The 25635-nt window shown below is 37.1% G+C and overlaps 1 protein-coding gene across 1 annotated transcript in view; it reads right to left on the bottom strand.

The window, feature by feature from the left end:
* il34 (interleukin 34) overlaps nt 1–25635 on the bottom strand; it is a 56140-nt gene that overhangs the window by 4339 nt on the left and 26166 nt on the right. The window contains exons 3-7 of the mRNA XM_028003975.1: nt 11301–11404; nt 9877–9954; nt 9542–9619; nt 4566–4673; nt 2036–2219 (exon numbers count right to left, since the gene is read on the bottom strand). Of these exons, the coding sequence (XP_027859776.1) occupies nt 2036–2219; nt 4566–4673; nt 9542–9619; nt 9877–9954; nt 11301–11404 (552 nt within the window). The remainder of the gene's footprint in view (nt 1–2035; nt 2220–4565; nt 4674–9541; nt 9620–9876; nt 9955–11300; nt 11405–25635) is intronic.

The following is a 25635-nucleotide window of genomic DNA, read 5'->3' as shown; positions in this document are numbered from 1 at the left end:
ATAAGCTTGGACTATTTTAATTAAGCACGTTTTTGTAAAAACGGGATTGCAGATCAAAAATTTCAAATGGTTTGTGATTGCTTTCCTTAATGAAAGGCATTCAGTTTGCATATTACTTTTATTATGATTGAAGAAAAGTGAAAAAAATATTTGTCTGTTCTCAGCAATACAAACAGGATCTGGGTCAGTCTTCATTTGAAAACGAGTTTTGGCTGCACCAAGATGTATTTTAGAGCATAAGTCAATGAATAGATGTGATTCTGGTTACCATGACAACAAAAGGAAACCAAGAAACTAGAAAAAGATGATCACTTTGTATTGCATCTGTGATCTGAGGGCCGTAAAAAACCCTCCAAAAATTAGTCCATGTGCCCCACTTTGAACACCCTTGCTTTTTATTAAAAATGGGATACCACCCAGGTTAGTGTGTAAAATTAGACAATAAATACTTTTAGTAATACAGTGAACCCTTGCTATATCGTGGTTCACCTTTCGCGGTCTCGCTGCTTCACGGATTTGCATCGTGCATTGTGTTCTGCATTCTGATTGGCTAAACAGTCTCTCCGCTTCTTCTCTACCTGTGTGTCAACAACGTTGCGGTATAATATGTACACGCACGTAAAACAGCTTGCCAAATTTAACATAATCGATGGTGGCATGTCGGTTTATAAGAATCTTTTTGCCCAGGAGAAAAAAGACCGACAACAGCTACCGATAACTATGATCTTCTCTTGAAAAAACACACCTGCACCGCGGGCTTTAGAAGAAAAAAAAACGCTACAGAGCGGAGTCAGGATGCAGCGACTCAGTCAGAAGAGCAATGAAATACACGCGAGTCACTATTTGTCCTACTGTACTTTGTTTTGTTTTTTTTCATAATCATTTTTTATTTTTTCCGTTCTAATCCAATAACTCAGGTCGCGGTGGGGCGGCGCTGATCTCCGCAATTCGGGCACTGGAATCCGCCTTCAGTTCATATTAAAATGATTATTTTACAGTACAGAAGTTATTTGTAGAAAAAAAATGTATACAGTACTTTTTATTTGTTAAACAAATGTTTGGGCCTGTAAAAATGTTTTGTTCTTTGGTTTCAATGTATTATGGAGTATTTCATTGTATAATAATTGTAAAAAAAATAAAGGTTCCTACTTCGTGGATTTCACCTATCGTGGGTTCTTTTTGGAACGTAACCCCCGTGAAAAACGAGGGTTCACTGTATGGTGAATTCAGCTGAAATGTAGTATAGCAACAGGACCTGGCGGTATTCTTGTTCTTCCTTTTTAAATCCTTCCTTCAGGGGTCGGCCTGCACAGATTAAAAGCCATATGAGGAACGAAACCGAGAAGCACGACTTTCTGATCACAAATGGTCAGTCGCCACATGTTGGGGGGGCTCCGAAATGGGAAAATGAGAAAGACCTCAGCTCTACTGTCCCCTTCACCGGTCAGCCTTCAGTGGAACTGGTGTTTCGTGTCAGGATTGAAGATCTGGTTTGCGGTGATTGCATGTGATTGGGTGACGATTGACAAAGATGGATGGCTTACTGGAACACCTGCTGAGGATTTTTTTTAAAAGCTAATGCACCTCTTTTGCAAACACTTTCCAGTGGCAGCTGTCCAGATGGTACTGAGTAAGGCAACGTTCAGGATGTCAGGTTACACATTAACATGGCTTCGTGGAAACCCGCAGGCACAAAATCTGTCCAGATGGCCTGGCAGAGGCTGTGGCCCAACGTGGAGCATCAAAGCATCGGATCATCTTTGATCCCGAGCTGGAGAGACAATCACACAACACCGGAGAGCTTGGGGGGGGAACAAAACAAAGGATGCAGATGGCTTCCTGCATGGCAAATTGACAGAAAAACCTGCCTTTCGTCATCTTCAATGTCCAATCATAACCCCACATGGAACAGATCAGGATGCAAACATACATTTTCATGTAAGAAATCGGATAAATGTTGACACGTCTTTTATGTGCCGGAGGGAGCGGCTTTCATTTACAACCCGGGTTTAAACGTCTTCCTTGTTTAACTCACAGTCCTGAGAAGATTCTGTGCTGGAAAAGCACTCCCAGAAAAGGCAGCACATGGTGTGGCACAAGTTATCCACCAGGGATTTTGGAGACGCGAACCTCCAGCTGGACTCCGGCACCCTGTCGGGCTCCTCCGTTAACTGATCCCAAATGTCTTGGATCGTCTCTGGCAGCTCCTGCTGGAACACCTGGACCCACCAAAATAAACACACACACACAGCTGATAGGTATTCTTTAAAAGCACAAGTCACCTGACAAACACCTGGGAAATAAAGTTATATTACAGCAGCCATTAAATCCCGGCAATAGCTGCCTGTTTGTAAAAAGATATCATTTCAAAATGTCTTTCTGGACCTTAATTTTACCTTTTGCACATTTTTATACTTCCATTTGAGTCTCAACTGCTTCTAAAAACAACTTAATCACTTTAAAAAAACACCGAGCCATTTAATGGTAAGTTAAAGTTTTTTGGTGAGCCATTTGATGAAACCTCTACTTGTTGAGTCACATTACATGGGCACTGGGCCGTTGCCTAGCAACCCCAGCAGAGCCCAGGCCGTTACCTAGCAACCCCAGCAGACCTCCGCCTTTCACTTAACAACTGGGGCGTGCAATATGAGCGTAGAGTTTTATCACAATATTTTGTAGTAGTATTGTAACAAAGATAAAATAGATGATTATTAACTATTCATCTTTTTTCATTTTAGGTAACTGCTTCTTGAGGCATTCATGACGCCACAAACATAAATGCTGCTCTTGAAAAAGGTTTATTTGAAGTAACTTACTTAAATAAGTGTGCTTTCTATCACTAAACTGCACAAAGAAATTTCATGTAATCATATTTTCTAATTTACTGATATTTATTGACGCTCTCGTGGAAAAACAAATAGTTTATTTGTCCCAAAATAGAAAGAAATCCAATTTTTGTCAGTTTAAGATTGATTTATTGTGTCAACAAAATTCTTAACAAGACAAGAAATTTTTCACAACAAATGATAAACAATACGATAAATACCCACGACCTTAGTTCCAGCACGTTTGGTCAGCGGGTTTTACCTCTGTATAATGGCTGCTGCAAAAGACAAGTGTCTTGTTGTTTTTGTTGACTTGCCTTCCAGAAACAACTTGCTGCATTCTTATTGGTTGTGGAGGACGTTCTACTAAGGCTTTTCAAAAATGTATGGTTGTATAATTGCGCATCTTTTTGAAGCCATTTTCACGTGTGAATGTAAACATTGAGTTGAGGGGCGTGGCCAGCAGCAGCTTATTTGATTTAAAGTAACAAGATGCCCTATAACACCTCAATCTAAAAGGAGCCCAAAATAGGCATTATTGATCAAACTAAAATCTCATTAAGAATGATTTAGTGTAAAAAATTTAACAAACGTGTTTTGGTAGCAAACTTATCCTAACCTGTTCACAGAAGCATAATTGGAAACCTTCCGGTCAATCTTTGATGTAAAAAAACTTCAAGCTGCTGCTCAAAGTATTTTTTACTCCTGAACTTTGGGACCAACTGCATGAAAACATTCCTGAGATTAGCTCCTTAAAATTTTAATTATTTTTATCTGAAGCTGAAATTAGTTTTGTCTGTAATATCGTTTCCTTTTCTGTGTCCAAAACAAACCAGAGTCTGGGCTCCACATTCAGAATGATTTCATACAAAAAGACTTTCAAGGAGCCCCAGGATGAGGTTTATTGTGAATTGGTGCTAAATTAATGAACTGAATTTAATTTTAAGGAGGACTCCACAGTTCTTCCAGAAATGTTATCTACAGTTTTAAAATAACTAGAAGATTAAAAAAACTCAACGTTTAATGTGATTTCAGGTCATTAATAGTACTGCTCATGACGAACAGATAAAATATTTCAGCATTGTGACCAAGGCAGTCTGAGATCCTGATGTCTGAGGGAGATAAAAGTACCTGGGGTCATCACAGGAAAACATTCAGGGCCAACAAAAGATCCGCTATTTTGCAATGCTATATTTGTCTGTTAAATAAATCATTCATTAAAGACATGAACAGAAGAAATACTTTAAACTACAAATCACGAGAGGATGAGCGAGATATGAATCCAGCATCAGAGATGTGATCAGCTTTGTTCCAGACTCTGTCTGCCGTCTTTGCCTCACTTGTCTGCTGCTGCAGGGTTCCTGTGTGCTGCTGTCTGCAGGGGGACTGTGGTGATTAATGTACGCCCTGCTTTTGGAAAATAGTCTAAACTGGATTAAAATATTGGATTTAAAAACAAATCCCAGCACAGATAAGCCGTTATAAAAGGAAATCCTGCAGACAGAACTAGTATTTATTCCCTCATCTGCACTTTACTGAATAATCAGGCGCTGCATCTTGTACATTAATCTCTCCTGAACTCTTTTTTCAATCATAAACACAAGCTACAGTTAGGTTTCCATCAATAAGAGAATTAGTTCCCGATATTAAACAGATTACATCAATGTGACATTAGTTAGTGAATTGGTTAATTTTGGGAGAATGTGCAGCTGCAGAGCAAACATGTGAACTCGGTCTTACCTCAGCAGGATGCGACTGAACAAAGACTCCCTCAGCATCCCTGAACCGTCTCTCCAGCTCCGCTGTGTACGGTCGCGAAGGATGCCTCTCCGGCAATACCCGGATGATCTGAAATTGGAACCCATTTTCAGTTTACAGCTCCTTTAATTTGGTATGATCACTTAGTGATGAAAGAAGCATTAAACTCAAGAAAACCTGTTAATACATACTGTAGTTCCCACAAGTCTGAACCGGAAGTGATCTGCCATCTTGGTAGGCAAGCGCAGGACAAAGCATACATAAACCATGGCTTCCAGACCAACAAAAAGGAAGTAGAGTACCCAAAAACTGTAATCAAATAATAGCTGTAACGTACTTATGTTGTTTATAAGTTAGATAGAAATAGAGAGCTGGTTCTAAACTTGTGGCTTGCTTGCTGTTGTCATAGCAACTCCATAGCAACTGTCATCACAGTTACCTGTGATACTACCAAGATGGCTGTCAGCTACAAAGTTCCCAGAAGTGTGGTGTCAGATGAGAAACATGTATTTGCCGTCAGATGGAAATGTTCAAGTGGGATTTCAACATGCAAATAATACAAAGGTTATTCTCCTGTAGTTCTCCATAAAAATTAATGGTTGCTACAGTAATTATTTTTGTCTAATTGCTCAACTCCTCCACAGCTCTAACCTGAAACTAATTATAGACAAATATCCACGTTTCTCTATCCATACGATGTTCTTTTATGCTGTAATCAACATTGTTTACCACTTTGTATTGGTACTCACACTCTTATTACAACTAAAGGCATAAATGGAATAACCTCTGGTTTATTCAATCACCATAAAGTCTTTTGAGTGTGTACAGAACAAAACTTTCAAATTTTACTGTTTGAAAATCCAGTATATACCGTCTTCTCATGCTGATGATGGATTACTGTGAGAAACAAAAAGCTGCAAGCTAATGAAAGTACCAGAGAGTCAGAAAAAGCTGAGTCACTGGTTGCTATGGCGATTCCGCTCAAACCTGAATAGTTTTAGCTGCCGTTTAAAAGCTATAAGTTAAATTAACCAAAGACTTGAACCAAGAGTGTGTGTGAACGTTCTGGTGGCTTCGCAGGTAGATTTCTATCTGTGTATGGTTTTTTTAAGTTGCAGATATGACGTGATAAAAAGTCCCTCCAATTCCAGTTTGGTAAAAAAAAAAAAAAGGATCTGAAATCTAATAGGAGTGAATCAGAGTTTGGGCGTGAGCTATCTGCACTCTGGGCCAATTTGTCAGAAAAGTGTAAGACTCACATCAGTGAGAGACACACTGAATGAGAGTCGACAGAAATGCCCAGATTTTGATGTATAAACTGAGACGAAACTGTGAGCATTAAAATAGTTTAAGTTTAATTAACTTCACATTTCAAAGGGGCAGAATCTCGAGTGTGACATCATCATACTCTAAACTGAACAAGTGGGAAAAATCATCAAACTTAAACTTGTAATTGTGTAAAACCATAAAAAGGTATTGAAACGACAATGTGGTTCATAAAAGTCCAATTTTCTTTGAACTGTTTAAATGTCAAACTGTGTTTCTGCTGGGAAGTGAAGTCAAACTCTGGAGCTTCAAAAAACTCACGGTTTTCACTAAAATCTCTTGGAAGTCAGTCCAAAAGATGTTTTCTGAACCTTTCTAAACTCTTTTTTAGGGGGCGGAGCAAACCAGAAACCAGTAGGTAAACGGTAGGGATTGTATTTTTACCTCTTATCACACGTCATTGGCATTGTCAAAAATCTTGATTTTATCACCTCCAAAAATGTAGTTTGAATGTATATGTAAGGAACAGATATGCATTAAAAGTTTTCATTAATAAATACAAAAAAAAAAAGGAAATATACATTTACATTTATGACACTGTTTTACGTGTAAAAAAAAAAAAAAAAGGTGAAAAAACCCCAAACATTTATTGTTCTAAAATCCCAGAGGTTCTCTTGACATTACACACCGTAGATAAGGAACTTGTTTTATTTGTTCATTTTTTTTCCACCAAGGAGAAAGGTGTGATCATATCATGTGCTTGCGAAACCAACTGTTAGTTTTAGGACAAAGATTTAACCTGGAGTCACACCAGCAGCAGCGTTGGCCGTTTCCAATACAAGCTGTGTGACAGAAAACCAGACAGAGGATCGACTCTGGAGAAGATAAACTCATCCTCATGCCTTAATCACGACGGGTTTCTCAGATTTGACACATTCTGTTTATTTTAACTGTGTTAAAGAGCCTGGCAAATGATTCGCTTTGATTGGTGCAAAATGGAAGAAATTAGTTGACAGATTGATTGGCGTTTTAAACAGCACTTAAAAACAAAAATAACAACGGTGAATTCCTTGTAAAAAAAACAGGAAGTTACTAGTTTGGAAACTGCATTATACAAAGTCAAAATGTTCCCACAACATGTTTACTTATGCAACTGGGACCACTGGAGCGCAACATGAGTTTCCATGTTTCCAAAAGCAAAGAGGAATAATAAATCCTTAAGATATTAAAGACTCTGCGCTGGACTGATGCGCTGCAGCTGACTGAAATAATTGATCAACTCCCTTAGCTCCAAACACTATTAGGTTACGCATCAGTCAAATGCAGTTAGGGGAAGTTATTTTTCATAAGTGGTCTGAATTTATGCCTTTAATTCCTGACGTGTGATTCTCAAGAGTGAGTCAGAGAGCCTCCCAGAACAAGGAGTCACATTGGTTTATCGCAGAAATCTGGAACATGTAGACCAGACTTAACAAATCACTTAATGTATTTTGGAAAAGGAAAAAGGTTTTGTCAATCCAGGGAAGTTGGGAAAATTGGTGTGAGCTGCGTGTGCTGGCATGCAGAGACAGATAAAGATTTATCGGATGGGTTAAAAACACGAAAGAATAAATAATTTCTGTCTGAGATGATCTGAATGGGTCTGGTTCTACCACTTCGGCTGGTGTGTCTGTTTCATAACATCTTTCACTGCCATCCTTTAATCAAAAGTTAGACATTTGATTTTACACAACATTTTAATCCAAAAGTGGTCTGTACTTTGACTGGGCCACTTTACTTGGGTGTTTTTCTGCTTCAGTCAATCTGTTTGGTATCATTGTAATGTTTGGGCCAAACTTCACCTGTCAAATAAATGTCCTCACACTTTTCGACTCAATGCCAACAATGTGCACAAAAAAAATATGGCAAACCATTATACATTATACCGCCACCACCGTGCTTCATAGTTGGTGCTGATATGTTGCGTTTGCAAATGTAAGTCAAGCTACGAGATCGTCACTCTCCTAAAATAATGGCTGGAGACACTTTTTGACAAAAGTAATTTTGGAAAGAAAAACAAAACAAAAAAAACAACAACAACTGCCACCTCTCTTTTAATAATTTTTATTTTAGAGAGAAGAAGTCTATGGTATCACATTCCTGCCAAAAATCTCCTGCTGGTGTATTTCAAATAAAAATTCAAAGATACTTTTTTGATCCCCAAGGGAAATTGAATGCTCTTGTACCTCATATTAATTCAAATTCCTTATAGAATCAAATCAGTAAGAGAGCAGCAGCTCCTCTTATCAATTAGAAGGGGGATGTGTCATGGATTCCAGGGAAGACTGGCAGATGTTTTAAATACTTTCCTGTGGTGAATAATCTCTCTCTCTGCAGAATGATGAACTTTGAATTGTTGAAGCAGGAGTCTTATAATTCTTCCCACATTGAGCTCCTTGCTGACATTTTTCCATATTGGAACATCTGTCTACTCCCGAGCAGAAAACCACCAAAACTCTTGCTTTTATGGAAGTGTTCACGCTATTTACCGCCTGCTATTTCCCCCCGTTTAGATACTTTGGGAGTAGCAAGGAAGGACTTTCCTCTTTTCAGTTGCACCTTTTTTTATTTTGGCATCAATAAATAAATACAGCGTGTTAATAATATAATATCTACACACCCATATTAGCTCAGATTATAACAATAAGATTAGTTTCCATTCTACGCAGATGATACACTGCTCTACATTACAATATCACCAGGTGACTCTGAACCCATCCAATCACTGTACAGATGGTTAAACAAATAAATGTGTGATGTGCCATAACTTTCTTCAAATGAACAGAAACAAAACTGAAGTTACTACTGTTGGACTTAAAAAGAAACGATCTGGAGTCAGAGAAAAGATTCAATATTACAGCTGGAACCTACAGATCAGGTCTGAAATCAGGTCGGTGTGGTGATGGACTTAGACCTGAACATTCAGAATCACATGAAGACGATTACAAAGTTGGCCTTCTATCACCTGAAGAACATTTCCAGGATTGGAGGACTAATGTCTCGGCAAGGTCTAGAGGAACTCCTTACACTGTCAGCTCAGAGAATAGACTTTAAAATACTGTTGTTAGTTTATAAACCACTGAACGTCTTAAAGATCTGCTGGTGTTGTATCAACCTTCCAGACCTCTCTGGTTCTGGTTCTGCTCTGCATCCCCAGAACCAGAACCAAATATGGGGAAGCAGCATTCAGCTTCTATGCACCACATATCTGGAACAAACTTCCAGAAAACTTCAAAACAGTCGAAATACTGAGTTCCTTTAAAACTACTCTAAACACCCATCTGTTTAGAGTTGACTTTGATTCATAATAACTGGAACGTTGATTAATTCTGGTCTTCAATATTTGATGAGGATTACTCTTGATAATTTTGGTGATGATATTTGACAGAATGTAATATTTTTGCTTGCTTGCTGTTCCCAACATAACTGGTTACGGTGGTGTTTTTATCATGTGAAGCACTTTGAACTGACTTGTTTCTGAAACGTTCCAGAAAAATAATCTTGACCTGACTTGACTTTGTCTCTGTAGAAAACAGAGGGACAGAAACGGATCCTAACTGTCTCTGTCCTGTTAGCATTGGCAGATATTTGCTAAATGTTCGAAGTTTTCCAATGCCTATATAAACATTCTCTCTGTATACATGGAAACATACCTTTTTTAAGACGCCCTGGTTGACTTGAAACCACAGCCTCTGGAGAACCAGCTCATCCAGTCCTTCCACCTTTAATTTCTGAGAACAGGGTACAGTTGGTATATTAAAACAATACATTTCCACTAATATTTAATTTAGAAATCTCAAAATTAAGAGGCATGAAACCGTATCCCCAGCACAACATTCATTTGTCAGACTTATCTTTGGAGCAAAGTCCAGACATTTGAACAGGGCAGTAAATTTGTAGAACTGAATGTCCTGCATGTGGTCCGATACAACCACACTCTGCACCAAACTGAACTCTGCGGTGAAACTCTAAAAATCTTGATTCATACCATTTTGCTGATATTTGACAGCTTAAAGATTTCCTCATGATGAACTCGGATGGCATAGTTGATGGGAAAGTTGTGCTTCTGTAACAGAGAAACGGAGAGAGACGCATAAAAACTAACCACAAGCTCAGATAAAATTCTTTTCACTCCCTTTAAAATATCTGTCATTAAATCAAAAGGAGAAAAGTTTCAGAAACGTAAATGTTCAGCAAACTTCAGATTATGGTGCTGCTTGACTAAAAAGCTTCAAGTTTACGGTTGCTGGAAACACCTTGAGCATCTTGCAACCTGCTCTTTGTGTGAACACCAAGTATCTTTTGTTTAGTTTCTAGTTCAAATGTCTTATTACACTTTAATTAATACAAAACTCACAAGTAACTTTTGGGCAAAATACAGGAGCTAATTTTAAGTCAGTAATTCTTGAATATTGATAAGAATTATTAGTTCTACTGGCAGATTATTTCACTTGTAGGAAAATGTTTTTTTATAAGTGAAAAAATCTTGAAGCGGAACTATTAATTTTATTATTCACTTAAAACAAGCTCCTATATCTTGTTGAAAAGTTACTTAAAAGTTAGTTTTGTTGTATTTTAAATTTACAAAGCACTAGAAACCAGAGTTGGGTACGATTAGTTACATTTACTCAATTACATTTACTTGAGTAACTTTTTGGGGGAAAATTTAGTATTTTAAATACGCTGTACTTTTTACTTTTTCTTCAGTAATTTTATTATGAAGTATTTCTACTCTTAATTGAGTAAATGAATGAAAAACAAACATGTTTTAACCAAACATTCACCAGACACAGACACACACCTGCAGCTTTTGCTAAAGTTTCATAAGTTTTTTATTGAAAGAAACTGATTTGGAAAAATTTTCTTTTGCCTGATTTTGTTATTCTTTGTTATTTATATGAATTATTGTTATTTTGGTCCTTAAAATACCAACATTTCCACTTAACTTTATAGTTTGGTCCATCTGATTATGTAATTTTTAAATAATAAATGATTGATAATTTGATCAGATATTCAGTACTTAAGTAGACTTTTTACCAAATATTTTTTTTACTCTAACTTCAGTAATTTCTTGGATGGCTACTTTTTACTTCAGTAAAATATGTTGAAGTAGTGCTACTCTTACTTGTACAATTTTTGGATACTTTAGCCATCTCTCCTAAAAACTAGGCAAAAATACTTAAGACTTTGTGTTTTTGCGGTGAACTTGCTAGTTGTTTTAACGTTTTAAACCGTTTTTATTGCTTCTGTTAACTACTTGAACCCTTTCTCACATGCAGTAAAGTTGGAGGGTTTTGAACTGTTTTGCATCCCAGCACCATTTTAGAGGAAACCGTTGACAGATAAAGGATTTCAGTCACGCTCATCGCTTCAGGATCGGTTCCGGTCCATTTTTACGTCGCCTCGTCTTACCATGTACCGCCCCCTGTGGCTCAGGCTGTCGTTGAGCGTCTTGAGGGGCGTGCACATGCTGGCGGGCGTGGAAGCCATCAGAACGGGAGCCATTAGAAACAGGCCTGCGAGAGACGGGACAGATGGAGGACAAGATTGAATGTACGACCTGTGCAGCTGATGCCTCCAACATCCTGATTTAACGGCTGGAGTTTAATCACAGTCTGAGCTAAGATTTAATCCAGACATGTGCAATGTGGTGTTAAAGGAGGTGCTGTTATGTTTCATCTCACCTTGAGATGATCCAGTTAGTGCAAATGACTGCTAATTTGATCAGTTACTCAGAACGAGTAGACGTTTTACCAAATACTTTTTTACTCTTACTTGATTAAAGTCCAGAAATCATCACAGAGAAAGAAAGATAACTAGGAAGCAGGGCTGCAACTTAATTATTATTTTAGTAATCGATTATTCTGACAATTAATTGTATGAAAAAATAGCACATTTTACAAATTTTTCATTCAACACCATATACGCTCTTATACAGTGTTGGGAATACATTAAAAAAGCAAATAAACAAATAAACAAATCCCCCTTTTTAAACAAGAAAAACATTTTATTGCCCAACATACTTTTATCTGAGTGAAGCCAAAACTGCCTCTTGAGGAGTTTTATGTAAAACATACTTACAGACAAAGGCAAAATTAATATATTTTTTGTACAGTTTTGGACTAATTACTACTGCATCTTTTTCCTGTCTGTATACTGCAGTTAGCAATTAATAAAATCATTAAGTCAGTTGACAATTATTTCAGTAATTAATTAAAGTAATCATTTCTGCCCCAAATGTGTCGTATGCTTTTCTTCATTTGAGATTATATGGAAATAATTTACAAAAACAAAAAATATTGTTCATATTTCATAAAATTATTAATCAAAAGTGTGAATAATTCAGACTCTACTTTCACAAATGACAGTCCGAGGACCAAAACAGAAATATTTTTAAATTAGACAATCTGGTCTTGTTTGAATAAGCCAAACAAGTAATTTTGAAGCACACGTTTTATATTTGTTAAAAATAAAAATATGTTTCTGATAATGTTTCCCAGTCTCTTACAGTTATGGCCTGCAGTGTTCCAATGTTAGTGACACAAAAAAAAAACAAGGAAAATGCAACAATGAGCAATAAAAACAAAACAAATTACATATAAAGGTGGGGAGGGAAATAAGATGGGAACCAGGTGAGCTAATCACCTCACTGTTGTCAAATCAGCAACTTTCTTGCTAAATTCAGACAAAAAAAATAGTATTGACCAAAATCTGAATCGGCAGGTCAGGCTTTTTGAAGATAACTAAACGGCCAGAAAACTAACCACAATACTTTTTCTTCTTCTTCTTCAAACTGTTTTCAACAACTGCTGTCTGTTGTAGATAAGATACTGCCTGATCATAGGTGCTCCTCATAACCCCACTTCAAAAAATCCCCATCTTTGACAATGACTTTTGCCCTCTGTGTTGTTTTGAACATAAACGTCTTTACATTTCCCCTCCCAAATCCATTAGCAAAGCAAACAGCGACATATTTTCCTGTCTCCAGCTTGGTAGTGGCGACTGCTGGACTTACAAGAAGCATCATTTCTCCCGTCTTTGGTTGGAAGGAAAGATTTCAGTCAAGATAATCTCCACCACATTCTCCATCATCTGCAACGTCCTCAAACGTGATAAAACATCCAGATAACGAGCAGCATATGGAAAACACACCAGCTCTCTTTGGGTTAATTTGGGGGACGAGGCGAGGGGAGTAATTGTGCAGTTATTATTTCAGAGAAGCATTAGAGGGAGTTATTGTGAGCTGCAGAGCAGGCATGCAGGCCAGGAGGATAACTTATCCACACTCATCCCTGGATTTGTGTGGTTATCTCTGAAACAGATGCTTGAGCATCACCAGTCCTAAACTCTTCCTGTCTTCCACTTTTCTACAGATCTCATGTTTGGGGCCTGAGACAGCAATGGAAGAAGGCTGATTTTATTTATTGATTGATTGGTTTTAACCTCTAAATACACAAATCAAAAAAGATAAAATGCACAATGCTGGAAAAAACCAACACAAAACTATTACTGAAATAAAACACATCAATGGATCGAATCAACTAACTGACTCACTCACTCTTTGGTTACCTAGCAACTCACTCACTCTTTGGTTACCTAGCAACTCACTCACTCTTTGGTTACCTAGCAACCAACTCACTCTTTGGTTACCTAGCAACTCACTCACTCTTTGGTTACCTAGCAACTCACTCACTCTTTGGTTACCTAGCAACTCACTCACTCTTTGGTTACCTAGCAACTAACTCACTCTTTGGTTACCTAGCAACTCACTCACTCTTTGGTTACCTAGCAACTCACTCACTCTTTGGTTACCTAGCAACTCACTCACTCTTTGGTTACCTAGCAATAACCTGTTGAGTAACTTGCGCAGCAGCAGTTTAAGGTTTCCTAGAAATAACCAGCATGGAGTGAAAACTGGATGAAACAGGAAAAGTTTGGCAGAATTTTAAATATTTAAAACAAACTAATTAATAATTATCGATAGACAATTATTGATATCGGTTGATATGAAACACTAATATTGTGATAAGTTTTTCACCTTCATATATAATATATTCAAGTACATTTTGAATTTTTTTTTTAATTTAATGATAGAAAATTTATTTTATGCCCTGCGACAGACTGGCGACCTGTCCGGGGTGTACCCTGCCTCTCGCCCGGAACGTAGCTGGAGATGGGCACCAGCAACCCTCCCGACCCCATTAGGGACAAGGGTGAACAGAAAATGGATGGATGGATGGATGGAAATTTATTTTATACAATACTAAAAATACAAATTAACAATTAAAATTCTTTTTTAAACAAGAAAAACGTTTTATTGCCTAAACTGCAGCAACATAGCATTCCATAAGAGAAAAATATTTCTGACATAATCATGTGAAGAGCTCAGCCTCTCTGCTTGACTTAATACAGTGTAGAGCTAAACCATTGTTTTTTTTTTTTTTTGGATTATCCAATTAATAAGTAGATAACAAAAGATGCTTAATGGGAAATTTTCTGCAGAATTTGAAAGAAGTGAAGCTAAAAGTTTCACTTTGAGGAGGTGTTTTCAGTCAAATTTTTCTTCATAAATGTGAAATGCTTTTATTCTTTGTACAGGTTTGGCTCTGAACATGCTGTTTTTTCAGCAAATGGCCTTTTTTCATTCTTTATACTGTAGTTAACGTTTAATTGATTCTTGCTCAGTCTGGATGGAGCCGCCGCCACACTTTTCATGACTTAACAACCTGCTAAAACTCAGGTTTTAGCAGGATGGAAAAACTGGACGAACTCTGTCAGTGAGAAGAAAGTCATGAAGTTGGGATTTTTTAAAAATCACAGACTACTGAATTCAGACGTGATTGGACTTTATCAATATTTATCGATGCTCTCATGGAGCCAACAGGGGGAGAAAACTGTAAAATGTACAATTCATGACAACATGATCAGGATTCAATAAGACATATTCACAATAAAGATAAAAGCAATAAATGCCCATAACTAGTGTGAAGTTTGGTGCAGCTCTACCTGAAAAAACCTTGGCAGACGTGAATGCACCCTGCATACCTCAGAGCTCACATTGAGGCCAACCCGGGACGCTGAGCCTCGTTAACTGACCACTGTCCGCTAGGATTATCATATTTTGAATTTTCACGGATGATTTATGGAACCGACATTCTGGCTCTGATAAATCTGCCGATTTCCGTTCCACGAGTCTCCTTATTGGTAGAGTTTCTGCAACAAATGCAAAATCAGTCGTATTGATTTTCTTTTCTGCTAACGTGGTGTGATGTCTTGTTATTTTAATGCAACAGTTGCTCAACAGAAGCATTTCTTCAGATCAGCTCATCACGCAGAGGAAAACAAATTAAACCCAACTTTCCAGCCACATAATGAAAAGCAGGGCTTCACAAGTCAACATTATGTGGGCTTGTAGACTCAGTTCCTACTAATCAGTCTGCATTTCTGTGGTGTGAATCACTATTTCTCCTCCAAAATCCACCGTTTCCTTCAGAAATCACCCAATTAATGAGAACAGTTCACCTGCTTTTATTTAATATCAGTGTAAACGCAGCTTTTCTTGATTCCTCAGATGATTGTTTTGGACTTATTTTCTTTTTGAGCCACATCAAGATCAGGAATATGGCAGAAAGTATTGCTAAATAACAAATTGTTAAGTTATGAATAAATAGTTTTCTCTGCATTCATTTGATTTCCCTTGAAATCAAGTGGCATGTAACTTTTAGAAAAAACATTTTTTTTTCTACACATTTGTTGACAGATAATTTTTAGAAACAAATTTAGCTCCTTTGCCTTCTGGAAACAACCAATCAGAGCTAGCAGGCGGGTCTTATCGCTGTCAATCACCTTCTCTTTCCTACCTTGCTGTCTGTTATGCTGCATGAATGCTACGGTTAGTTATCATAGCCACCAATGACGGTCGACAAGCTGTTTTTCTGTAACGGTAAGTTGTTTCTTCACCGTTAGCACATTTAGAAGCATGTTCATGAACTTGATTGACAGCGCTATGATCCTCCCCTGGCTCTGATTGGTTGTTTTGGATGCATTTCTTCAAACAGCAATAGTAGCTCAAGAAGAAGATGGAGGAGATTGATTTTTTTCACAGATTATTTGTATCATAAACTATGACAATATGGTGACAATTTTAATAAAAACATTTATTATGTAAGTTACATACTGCACCTTTAATGTAATTTGGTACAACAAAGATAAAATTGTTGATTTGATAAAATAATATTTTCAGACCATTTTCCAGTAATATTACAGTAATGGTATAATATTGGAAGCACATCCTCTAAAAGATTTATACACTTCTTTTTCTAAAGAACCTTTAACACTGGAAAACATGTTAAAAAGCCAAAATAAATTAATTAAGCAACCAAAAAACAAAAAATGCTATTAATTATGAAGTAAGCAAAATTGATTTGAAAAAAAGGGCCAGTTGAGACCAAATCACCAGACTGAAGACTTTTATCATCCAATCTCTGGTAGAAAAAACGGTACAAACACGAGAAAAAATGCCATGCAAATGGAAATTATTGAACTTCTTTTAATTGTCATGCGATTAACTGTTTTATTGCTTATTGCGACAGATATATCTTGTTTATATCTGAGTTGTAATCAAGTAAGAATAGCACTACTTCAACATATAAGTTGTGCTTTTATTGTAGTAAAAGTAAAAAGTGTCCATCCTAGAAATTACTCAAGAAAAAAAAAGTTTTGGTCAAGAGTCTGATCAAGTACTGATCAAATTATCAATCATATAAGATTTAAAAATTACAAAACAAGATGGACCAAAATATAAAGTTAAGAGGAGATTTTGGTATTTTAAGGATCTAAATGACAATAATTCATATAAATAACAGAAAATAACAAAATCTGCCAAATTTTTTTTTTTTTTTCCAAATCACTTTTTTAAATATAAAACTTATGAAACTTTAAGAAAAACTGCAGCTGTGTGTGTCTGTGTCTGGTGAATTTTTGGTTAAAACATGTTTATTTTTCATTCAGTGGGTAAAAAATCCAGACATTTTATTCAAGTAAGAGTAGAAATAATTCGTAGTGAAATTACTCAAGGAAAAGTAAAAAGTACAGCGTAGTAAAAGAACTAATAAAAATATAGATTTTTTTTAAAAGTTACTCAAGTAAATGTAACTTGTTACTATCCTACTTTGCTTCCTATAAGCCACAGTAATCAAAATAAACACTAAATACTTAGCAAGATTTTCACATTTTGTTCTAAATAACAGCTTAATTACATTTCTGGTATTATATGCTGGGAAAACAAAATTGCCGTCTCAGCAACTGCGAGTCAGACATAATGGGAGGAAAGAAACCCGGTGACGAAGTTTCTTTTTCTCATGCTGAACTTGTAAATTGGAAACGGTGGGAGGACTATTTATCTGCTAAACTGTATCCATAGGAGATGGCTTCCAGATGGCGCGCTGCATTATTAAGCTAATCTGTGGGACGATCTCCACAGGCGACTGTGTCAGAAACTCGGAAACTGTCACTCAAATGTAACCTCGGGGGTTTCTTTCCCTATTAACACTTTGGGACCGCATCAGGCGGCTCTGATTGGAACCACTGCTGGATCAGAGGGTCACCAGATATCAAGTTGTGCTAATAGCTGCTCGAGGCGCCAACGAGAGCCAAAGTTGGGTCGTTTATCAAAACAAGAGTGCTGCTGCTAAGCGTGTGTGTCCCAAAGGATGTCTCACTTTAAAACTCAGTTCAACAGAGATTAAACTGAATACACGCCAATAATCTACTTCACTTTCATTTGTTCATTTTTCATAAGCTAGCATCCGCTGAACACAAAAAATAAATGAGGGTGAGATCATTTCAAACACAAATGTTCAGCCCTAACTGATATTCACTAAACGCTGTTTGCTGGAAAAACTTAAGAGTAAGATTTATTCTAAAAAATCCTCGTAACAATTTGCAGAGAGAAATTTAAATGCCATGAATTCAAGTACGTCTAGTAAATTATACTAAGAAGAAAGCTAAAGACACTGCAACAACCAAAATCCTAGCCAGTATTTTTACTCTGGCTGCTGGTGCAAATGTCTTAGCAGGCTGAAAAAACCCAAAACAACTTACAACTAACTTTTCAAAAATATACAAGAGCTTATTTTGAGTCAATAATTCCTTAATATTGATCAAAATGTTCTAGTTCCACTGGCTGATAATTTCATATTGAATAAATGTCTACTAGAAGTGAAATAATGTGGCAGTGAATCTAATATTTTTTAATCAATATTAAGGAATTTATTCCTTAAAACAAGCTCCTATGTCTTGCTGAAATGTTACTTGTTTCAAATATTTTATTTTTTTATTGTTTATTTTTAAATTTCATACTTAAATTATTGCACCAAAAACTTCACATGTATTCATTTTCATGCATAAATATTTTCCTAATATTTTGTCTTATTTATTCATTTTATGTGTGGTTGTAAAACTCCTTTTTCAATGTATATTTAAAAATGTGTTTGTAATTAATTAAATTTTTTAATTTTCCTAATTTCCTTTTTACATTTTCATAGCTTTTATTTTTAATATAATGAATCCTTACTATTTTATTTCCACCCTGATTTCTGCTGATATTTTAAATTTCTTTTGAATTTCAATATTTCTCAAACATTATTATACATTTACTTATTGTTTCAACTTCTTTATCACAATTAGCATTTAGTTTAACTTAATATCATTCTTTAACCGGTTAAATATTTTTGGTGTGCATTCTTTTTATTATTTAGTTTTTCTGTTTTTGATATTTTAATTGTTTACAAACCTATTTTTTTGTTGATCTAAATAAAAGATTTTAGGCATTTATTTTAAACTTTGTCACAATTTATAATTTTCCATGCATCCATCTATGATAACGTTGTAACTTGTTGATAATCTCATTGTTGGTCATCATTGTTGAATAATCTTTACCTCCTCACTGCAGGGTCAGAGGTTTAACTGGTCGGAGCTTTAACCAGTTAAACCCCCGTTGCTGCTAACATCAGAACATCGTGGTTCCTCCAGGTTGGATTCCCGAGACTGAAGCATCTCAGATATTTTTCAGGAGTTCATGAAATGCTCTCAACCTGTGATGAAAGCAGCTTGTGAAGCCATCTGGAAACCTTTTAATACACGGTGAACAAAAACATCTCATAAGGTGAAGCAAACATGATCCAGGGCAGGAATGTTGGATCGTCACAGCTGCGTGTCTGGAAGTGCATGGATTCTGGATAATTCAGACCTCCCAAACTGTTCCTCATTTCCAGTCACTTTGCAGCCGGTTTGATCAGTTCTTCTCGGATACAGTTGATTATTTTGCGTCAGAGCGAGTCCATGCAGAAAGCCGTGTTTCTGCAGGTTGACACACGTTTGTGAGCGAGAGCTGGGATCGTTTGTGCCGGGAAACGTTATTTTCATCTATTTGTTTCATCGCCACTGCAGGGAGAAAATTTAGTCTTTTGGTTTGGATCAAAACTCACAAACAGCCTTCAGTCCAAGCAGGTGTCCTTTTTTTGTTTTTTTACAAAGTGGGAGATGCATAAGAAACCGAACGCAGCAACGGACAGATCCCTTTTTTAATGATCTCCAACTGTGACGTTCTGACACTTGATGGCCTTACCGCCTGACCCACAATAACTTCTCCACATCTGTCAACAATCACAGAGCAAAACAGAAAGCCTGAGCAACACTTAAAGGATGCAGTGAAGCCAAACACGACCCACCCATCCATCCATCCATCCATCCATCCATCCATCCACCCATCCATCCATCAAGGATGTTTTCACACCTGATAATCCAGTAGACTCGGTTTGATTTGGGACCAAAATTGCAGCATTTGTTACATTTTGAGCAGCTACGGTTCACTTTCACACTGCACTGTGTCAAACAATGCAAACTCTTTCAAAAAACTTGTTCTCCTCCTCGCCTCTGGGGGCGCTGCACCAAGAAAAAACGACAAAAACCTCTGAAGAAGACACTGAGCGCAACTTCCTTCTTCACAAAATGTAGACAAAAATGGAGTAACACCAGATTTTAGCGGTTGTAGGATTACTCTTTTGTCTTTGGTAAAAAGACAAAAGAGTAATCCACTTCCTGCTCTTGGAGCGGTCTCTGGTCCACTTGGCGTTCACATATGCATTCGAACCACACCAGAGTTCACTTCAACTGAACCGAGACCGAGGTTTGTAGACGGACCAGAGTTTCTCTTTGACTTGGATTAAAGTGGACTAAACAGAGCTGGTGTGAATGCACCCTGAGAGTCAGAACCAAGTCATAACCAAATGTGACCAACCTTATTCTGATTCCCAAAAAGGTTTTATTTGCATCATATACCTTGCTACTTTTATTGTTTTATTGCACCTCTTACATGCTAATCATCTCTCTGTTTCTTTAAAATCAGGTTTTCCTTCAAATTCAATTTGGTTTCAGAGTGATCCAAGGAAAATAACTGAGGTAAGGAGTTCTGATTCTTCTACTTAGCGGTTTTCTGGTGCAGAAGTCATTGTGTTTGGAGACTTTGAATCAGTTTTTCTTATTCTTCCCTCAACATTACAGGTTTCTAGGATGCGAAACTCTTTCTTTAAACTTCAGAGAGACAAGAAAACTTTGAATAAATGTTAAATAATGTTTCGAATGTTCAAAAGAAATGAAATAACGTCTTAAGAGGATGTAGAATATTTATCATAGTTGAAATTTAATCCTCTTAATCTACGATTCATCCAAGTTAATGAAAAATGTATCATTATTTTGACAAAAGTTGAGATTCTCCTCTTCTTTGAATGTGTGATGAACCCAGAGTTGGTCAAATAACAACCCTTTGATGGATTATAGTACAGAATATTTATGTACATTTAAACTGTAAATTTAGCACATCAGTTATGTTGAGTTATGCTAAAATATGCTGAGCTAAAGACAGATATACTGAAGAAACCCCTCAAAGAAAGACCTCAACTCACCACCAACCAACTCTAAACCGTTCTGTTTCTGTAAAGGAAAACATTCCCAGCTCTCTTTGTCGTTAAAGGCGATAAAATTGTGTTTTTCTGTTTGTTGGTTTCACTGTCTTCAATCAACCCCTTTCATGAGATCCTGCTGGGTGAGTTTAAAAGATGAGGAAAAATTTAAGCGAAATAATCAGAAAACAAAGTAATATAAAGCAAATATGCAGAATTTTCTCAGAACGAAGCGTCACGAGTCGAACTGAAAAACACCTGCAGTGGATTACCGTGACTGAAATATAAGAATGCTACCAGATCGCTGTAATTTGGCTGGATGTGGAGATGAAAACAAACCATTTATATTCATAGGAACCTCATGCAGCCCAAAATGGTAGCAGGTTGCATCGCGAAAACATGAGAAAACAACACGAGTAACCTGAAAAACAGTCACGACACGGTCAAAGGTCAACCAAACTACACTAAAACTAGTGGTTGCTGCGTCTCCGTTGCAGGAGATTCGATAATCTGGGGAGATCAAATGTTCCCAGTCGTCACGGCAACTCAGACACAGTCAAACTGATCAGAGATGCCCGTTTCCTTCACTAAACTCTTTACATATTTCTAATCTAAGCAGGAAAATAAAATAAAAACATTAAACAGGTAAAATCCTTTCAGAATTTTATAGTATAAAATACGGCAAAACCCGTATTTATATGGTAAATACAACATTTCACTGTATTTAGATAGTAAATAGGGTAAAATTGGCCGCATTGTACTGGTAAAATACAGTAAATTACCGGTTTGTGTAAAAGTGACGTCATTGTTAGATTTCATGCAACAATGAAAGTTTTACCGTATTTATACGGTAAAATTCTGGCAATCACAGCTGCTGGTATTTTACAGTAAACTAGAGATGTTTTGTTTTTGGGTTTTTTTTCACAGTGTGGTGGTTGGAAAAAAAATACTTTTATTTTAGAAATTAAATAAAATCAAGACGGAGAAGCATGTTTTGAAGAGACTTGGTCATTGTTGTGTCATCCTCTCCTTTTAGCAAACTGACTGAACAAACTGTCCTCCAACAGTCAGGAAGTTATGAGAAGTAAATAGAAGAAAAAAAGTATTTTAAGACAATCTGAAAAACATAGAAATTGACTGGATTTTGTTCTTTATATAACATGAAATTTAAAACTGAATCATCGTTTTCCATAAAACTCCATGACCTCATTAAGTTCAGGATGTCCTGTTGCCGTTTGAGACTTAATTCATTTTCCCACTTCTTCTAAGTCAATCACTTCAATGTTCTCGGGCAATAATGTCCGTTTTGTAAATAATTTGATGCCTTTGCATTTTTTATTTTGGCATTCTTGTGCGGGCTGCACAGTGGCGCAGTTGGTAGCACTGTTGCCTTGCAGCAAGAAGGTCCTGGGTTCGATTCCCGGCCGGGGTCTTTCTGCATGGAGTTTGCATGTTCTCCCTGTGCATGCGTGGGTTCTCTCCGGGTACTCCGGCTTCCTCCCACAGTCCAAAAACATGACTGTCAGGTCAATTGGTTTCTCTAAATTCTCCCTAGGTGTGAGTGTGTGTGTGCATGGTTGTTTGTCCTGTATGTCTCTGTGTTGCCCTGCGACAGACTGGCGACCTGTCCAGGGTGTACCCCGCCTCTCGCCCGGGACGTAGCTGGAGATAGGCACCAGCAACCCTCCCGACCCCATTAGGGACAAGGGTGAACAGAAAATGGATGGATGGATGGATTCTTGTGCTCCGAGAATGTTGTAGCTTCTTTATCACTCCAACAGAAAGATGTGAACGACGTGTAGCGTTGCGGTTTGTGAAATGATTCATCCAACAGGATGTTTACTGTCACAGCGACTGCAGCCTCCACATTTATGACGCAGAAGGATCTCAAGCCAGGGTTGCTTGGTAACAGGGTCCGGTATCGACCCTTTGCATCTGTGTCATGATGGACGCCGGATTGTTGTTTATGCCAGCGCTGCCAAAATTTCCTGCTGTCCAAGCAGACCGGTGTATGGAGTCACGTTAGACAAAAATGAAGACTTAAGTGTAAACATCCCCTTTAAAGAGCTTTAAAGGGGACGTTATGCAAAATTCACATTTTTAATTTTCTTGTACTTCTGTTTGGGTTTCTACTCCTAAAAAATAACAACCAGCCAGTTTTTAGCAGAGTTGGGAAGTATCTCAATATTTTTATGCAGTTACATTTACTTAAGTAACTTTTCTTGAAAAATTGTACTTTTATGACTATTTTTACTACGCTGTACTTTTTACTTTTACTTTAGTAATTTTATTATAAAGTTTTTCTACTCTTGAGTAAAATTTCAAGATTTTCTGCCCACTGAATGAAAATGAATCATGTTTTAATCAAAAATTCACCAGACAAAGACCTGCAGTTTTTGATAAAGTTTCAAACATTATTATTGTTATTATTATTATTATTATTATTATTATTATAGTAGAACAAATAACATAAAAAAAGTTTCAAAAGTTTTTTACTGAAAGAAACTGATTTGGAAACATTTTATTTTGCCTGATTTTGTTTTTTTTGTGGTAACTTTTTGAATTATTGTCATTTTTGTCCTTAAAATACAAAAATTTCCACTTGACTTTATATTTTGGTTCATCTTATTTTGTCATTTTTAAATGTCAGATGTTTGATCATTTGACCAGTTACTCAGTACTTGAGTTGACTTTTTACTCAATGCTTTTTTACTCTTTTTACTTGAGTAATTTCTTGGACGGCTACTTTTTACTTTTACTTGAGTAAACCTATGTTGAGGTAGAGCTACTCTTACTTGATTATACATTTTGGATACTCTGCCCACCTCTGGTTTTTAGCAATAATTTAATGTTTTTTGATGTTTGTAAAATGACCCAGGTTTTTTAATCTAAAATATATGAGACAATTCAAACATCTTTGTGCCCAGGCGTCGTCCCAAACCCGACATGTCTTTTTCTCACCAAGCCATCCATCAGAAAGAATAACAGACCTTTAATGAAAGCCTTTAGCTGTCCATCTTCTTTACAACTTTATTAAAGTAAGTTCCCGCCTTTTCATATTAACCTGACAGCAAGCTTTTAAAACCGATTCTAAAATAAGCGGAAACTTTACTCCCCGCTGAGCGGTTTTTTATTCCACCAGCACGCTACACAGAAAGGAAAGACTTTCCCCCTTTCAGGTCAGAGGAAAATACTGAGACATGAATCTGAGGCCAGTCCACCTCACTGGAGTTCTGACAGGACCGTAACACCGGCGTTAATCATTCTCCTCTTCAAAGAAAATGGTACGGATGATGTACAGCAAATCAGTTTCTCTTTATTAGTACAAAACATCTGCAGAGATCTATGGCACAGGCCTGAATCACGGAGCAGGAATGAAAAACATACGCTAAAGTCAACAGCATAAAGAGAAGCGAAGTCAGAAATGAAGGCGAGAATTCATCTGTCTGAGGGCAACGTCTGCCCAGCACAGAAAGGTTGGCTTCATCAAGCATCTCAGCAGAACCAGAGGGCCGAGTCAGGCGGATTTTATCCATGCAGTCAGTTCACCGGAGGTAAACAGAGTCTCCAACACATAAAGTGCAGCTTTTATTCACGACATTATGCTACAAATACAAGAAAAGGTAAGAAAAAGCAGTGGATTGTGCTGCTGATCATTGATTAACTGATCAATGAGTAAAGCTGCACTTTATAACTTTCATAAATATGCTTTCTACTTTATTAAAACTGTCACTATTACCTGACAGAACAAGGTGAGACAGATAGTCTGCGTGGTCCTACTGCCATCTGCAGACCGCTTCCGGTCAGAATCAACCAATTAGAGCCAGGAGGACGGTCTTATGATGCGTTCACACCAAACACGATTTGAGCTTCAGGAGCGTCTGGTTTACATACAAAGTCTGTGTGGACGTGCGTCGCGGCGTGATTGAAGCGTTTTGAGCGACCGACGCTGGAGTTGGAAAATCTGAACTTTCGCCGTTCAGCGTGGAGTGTCAACCAATCAGAGTGTCAACCAATCAGAGTGTCCTGTGTCCTGTCAGTTTCTATTGTTTATCCAATAGAAACTGAACACTAAGTTCAGGAAAGACATCTGAGGCTCCATTATGATTGCAGAAGCTCCATGATGGTTTAATGCCACATCTGTTTCATCCGTAATTGTGCAAAAAGACCAGCAACAGGAAGCAATAGCGTGTCCCTACGCCCGTCTGGGGAGATTTTGACCCATTTGATACGCGTCCACATAGATTTTAAATGTAAACCACGCAGGCCTGACGCTTCAATCGCGTTTGATGTGAATGCAGCATAAATGTCAACAGAGTCAAAGTAATTGCAGCAACATTGTTCTGAAATTAATTTGTTGTTTTTGTTGCAAATGTTTGTCCTTAATTAGGCTCAAATGGAAAGTCAAATATTTGCATCTTCCAGAGGGAGTTCGGCTTTTATTTAGTAGCAACATAAAAATGCGGCGGTAAACTCCCACTCGTCTAAAGCAAAACCTCCTGATCAGCAAATTCCAGCAGGTACAGAGCCGGCCCAAATCATAAGCAAAACAAAAAAAATATTTTAAAGGGAAAACAGTTGTTTAAGATTTAAGAGCAAGTTTACTTTATAGACGTACAAATAATAATCTTTGTTTTATTGTTGTGTTGCCATGGTTACAATCCGATGATATGAGTTCCCACACTGCAAAAACACAAAATCTTACCAAGTATTTTTGTTCTAGTTTCTAGTGCAAATATCTTTTTAGACTTGAAATAGGAGAAAACTAACTTACAAGTAACTTTAAA

Source organism: Xiphophorus couchianus, chromosome 2, assembly GCF_001444195.1.
Source record: "Xiphophorus couchianus chromosome 2, X_couchianus-1.0, whole genome shotgun sequence".
Lineage (NCBI taxonomy): Eukaryota > Metazoa > Chordata > Actinopteri > Cyprinodontiformes > Poeciliidae > Xiphophorus > Xiphophorus couchianus.
Note: the sequence above shows the minus strand (reverse complement) of the source record. Positions and strands in the feature narration are given on the sequence as shown.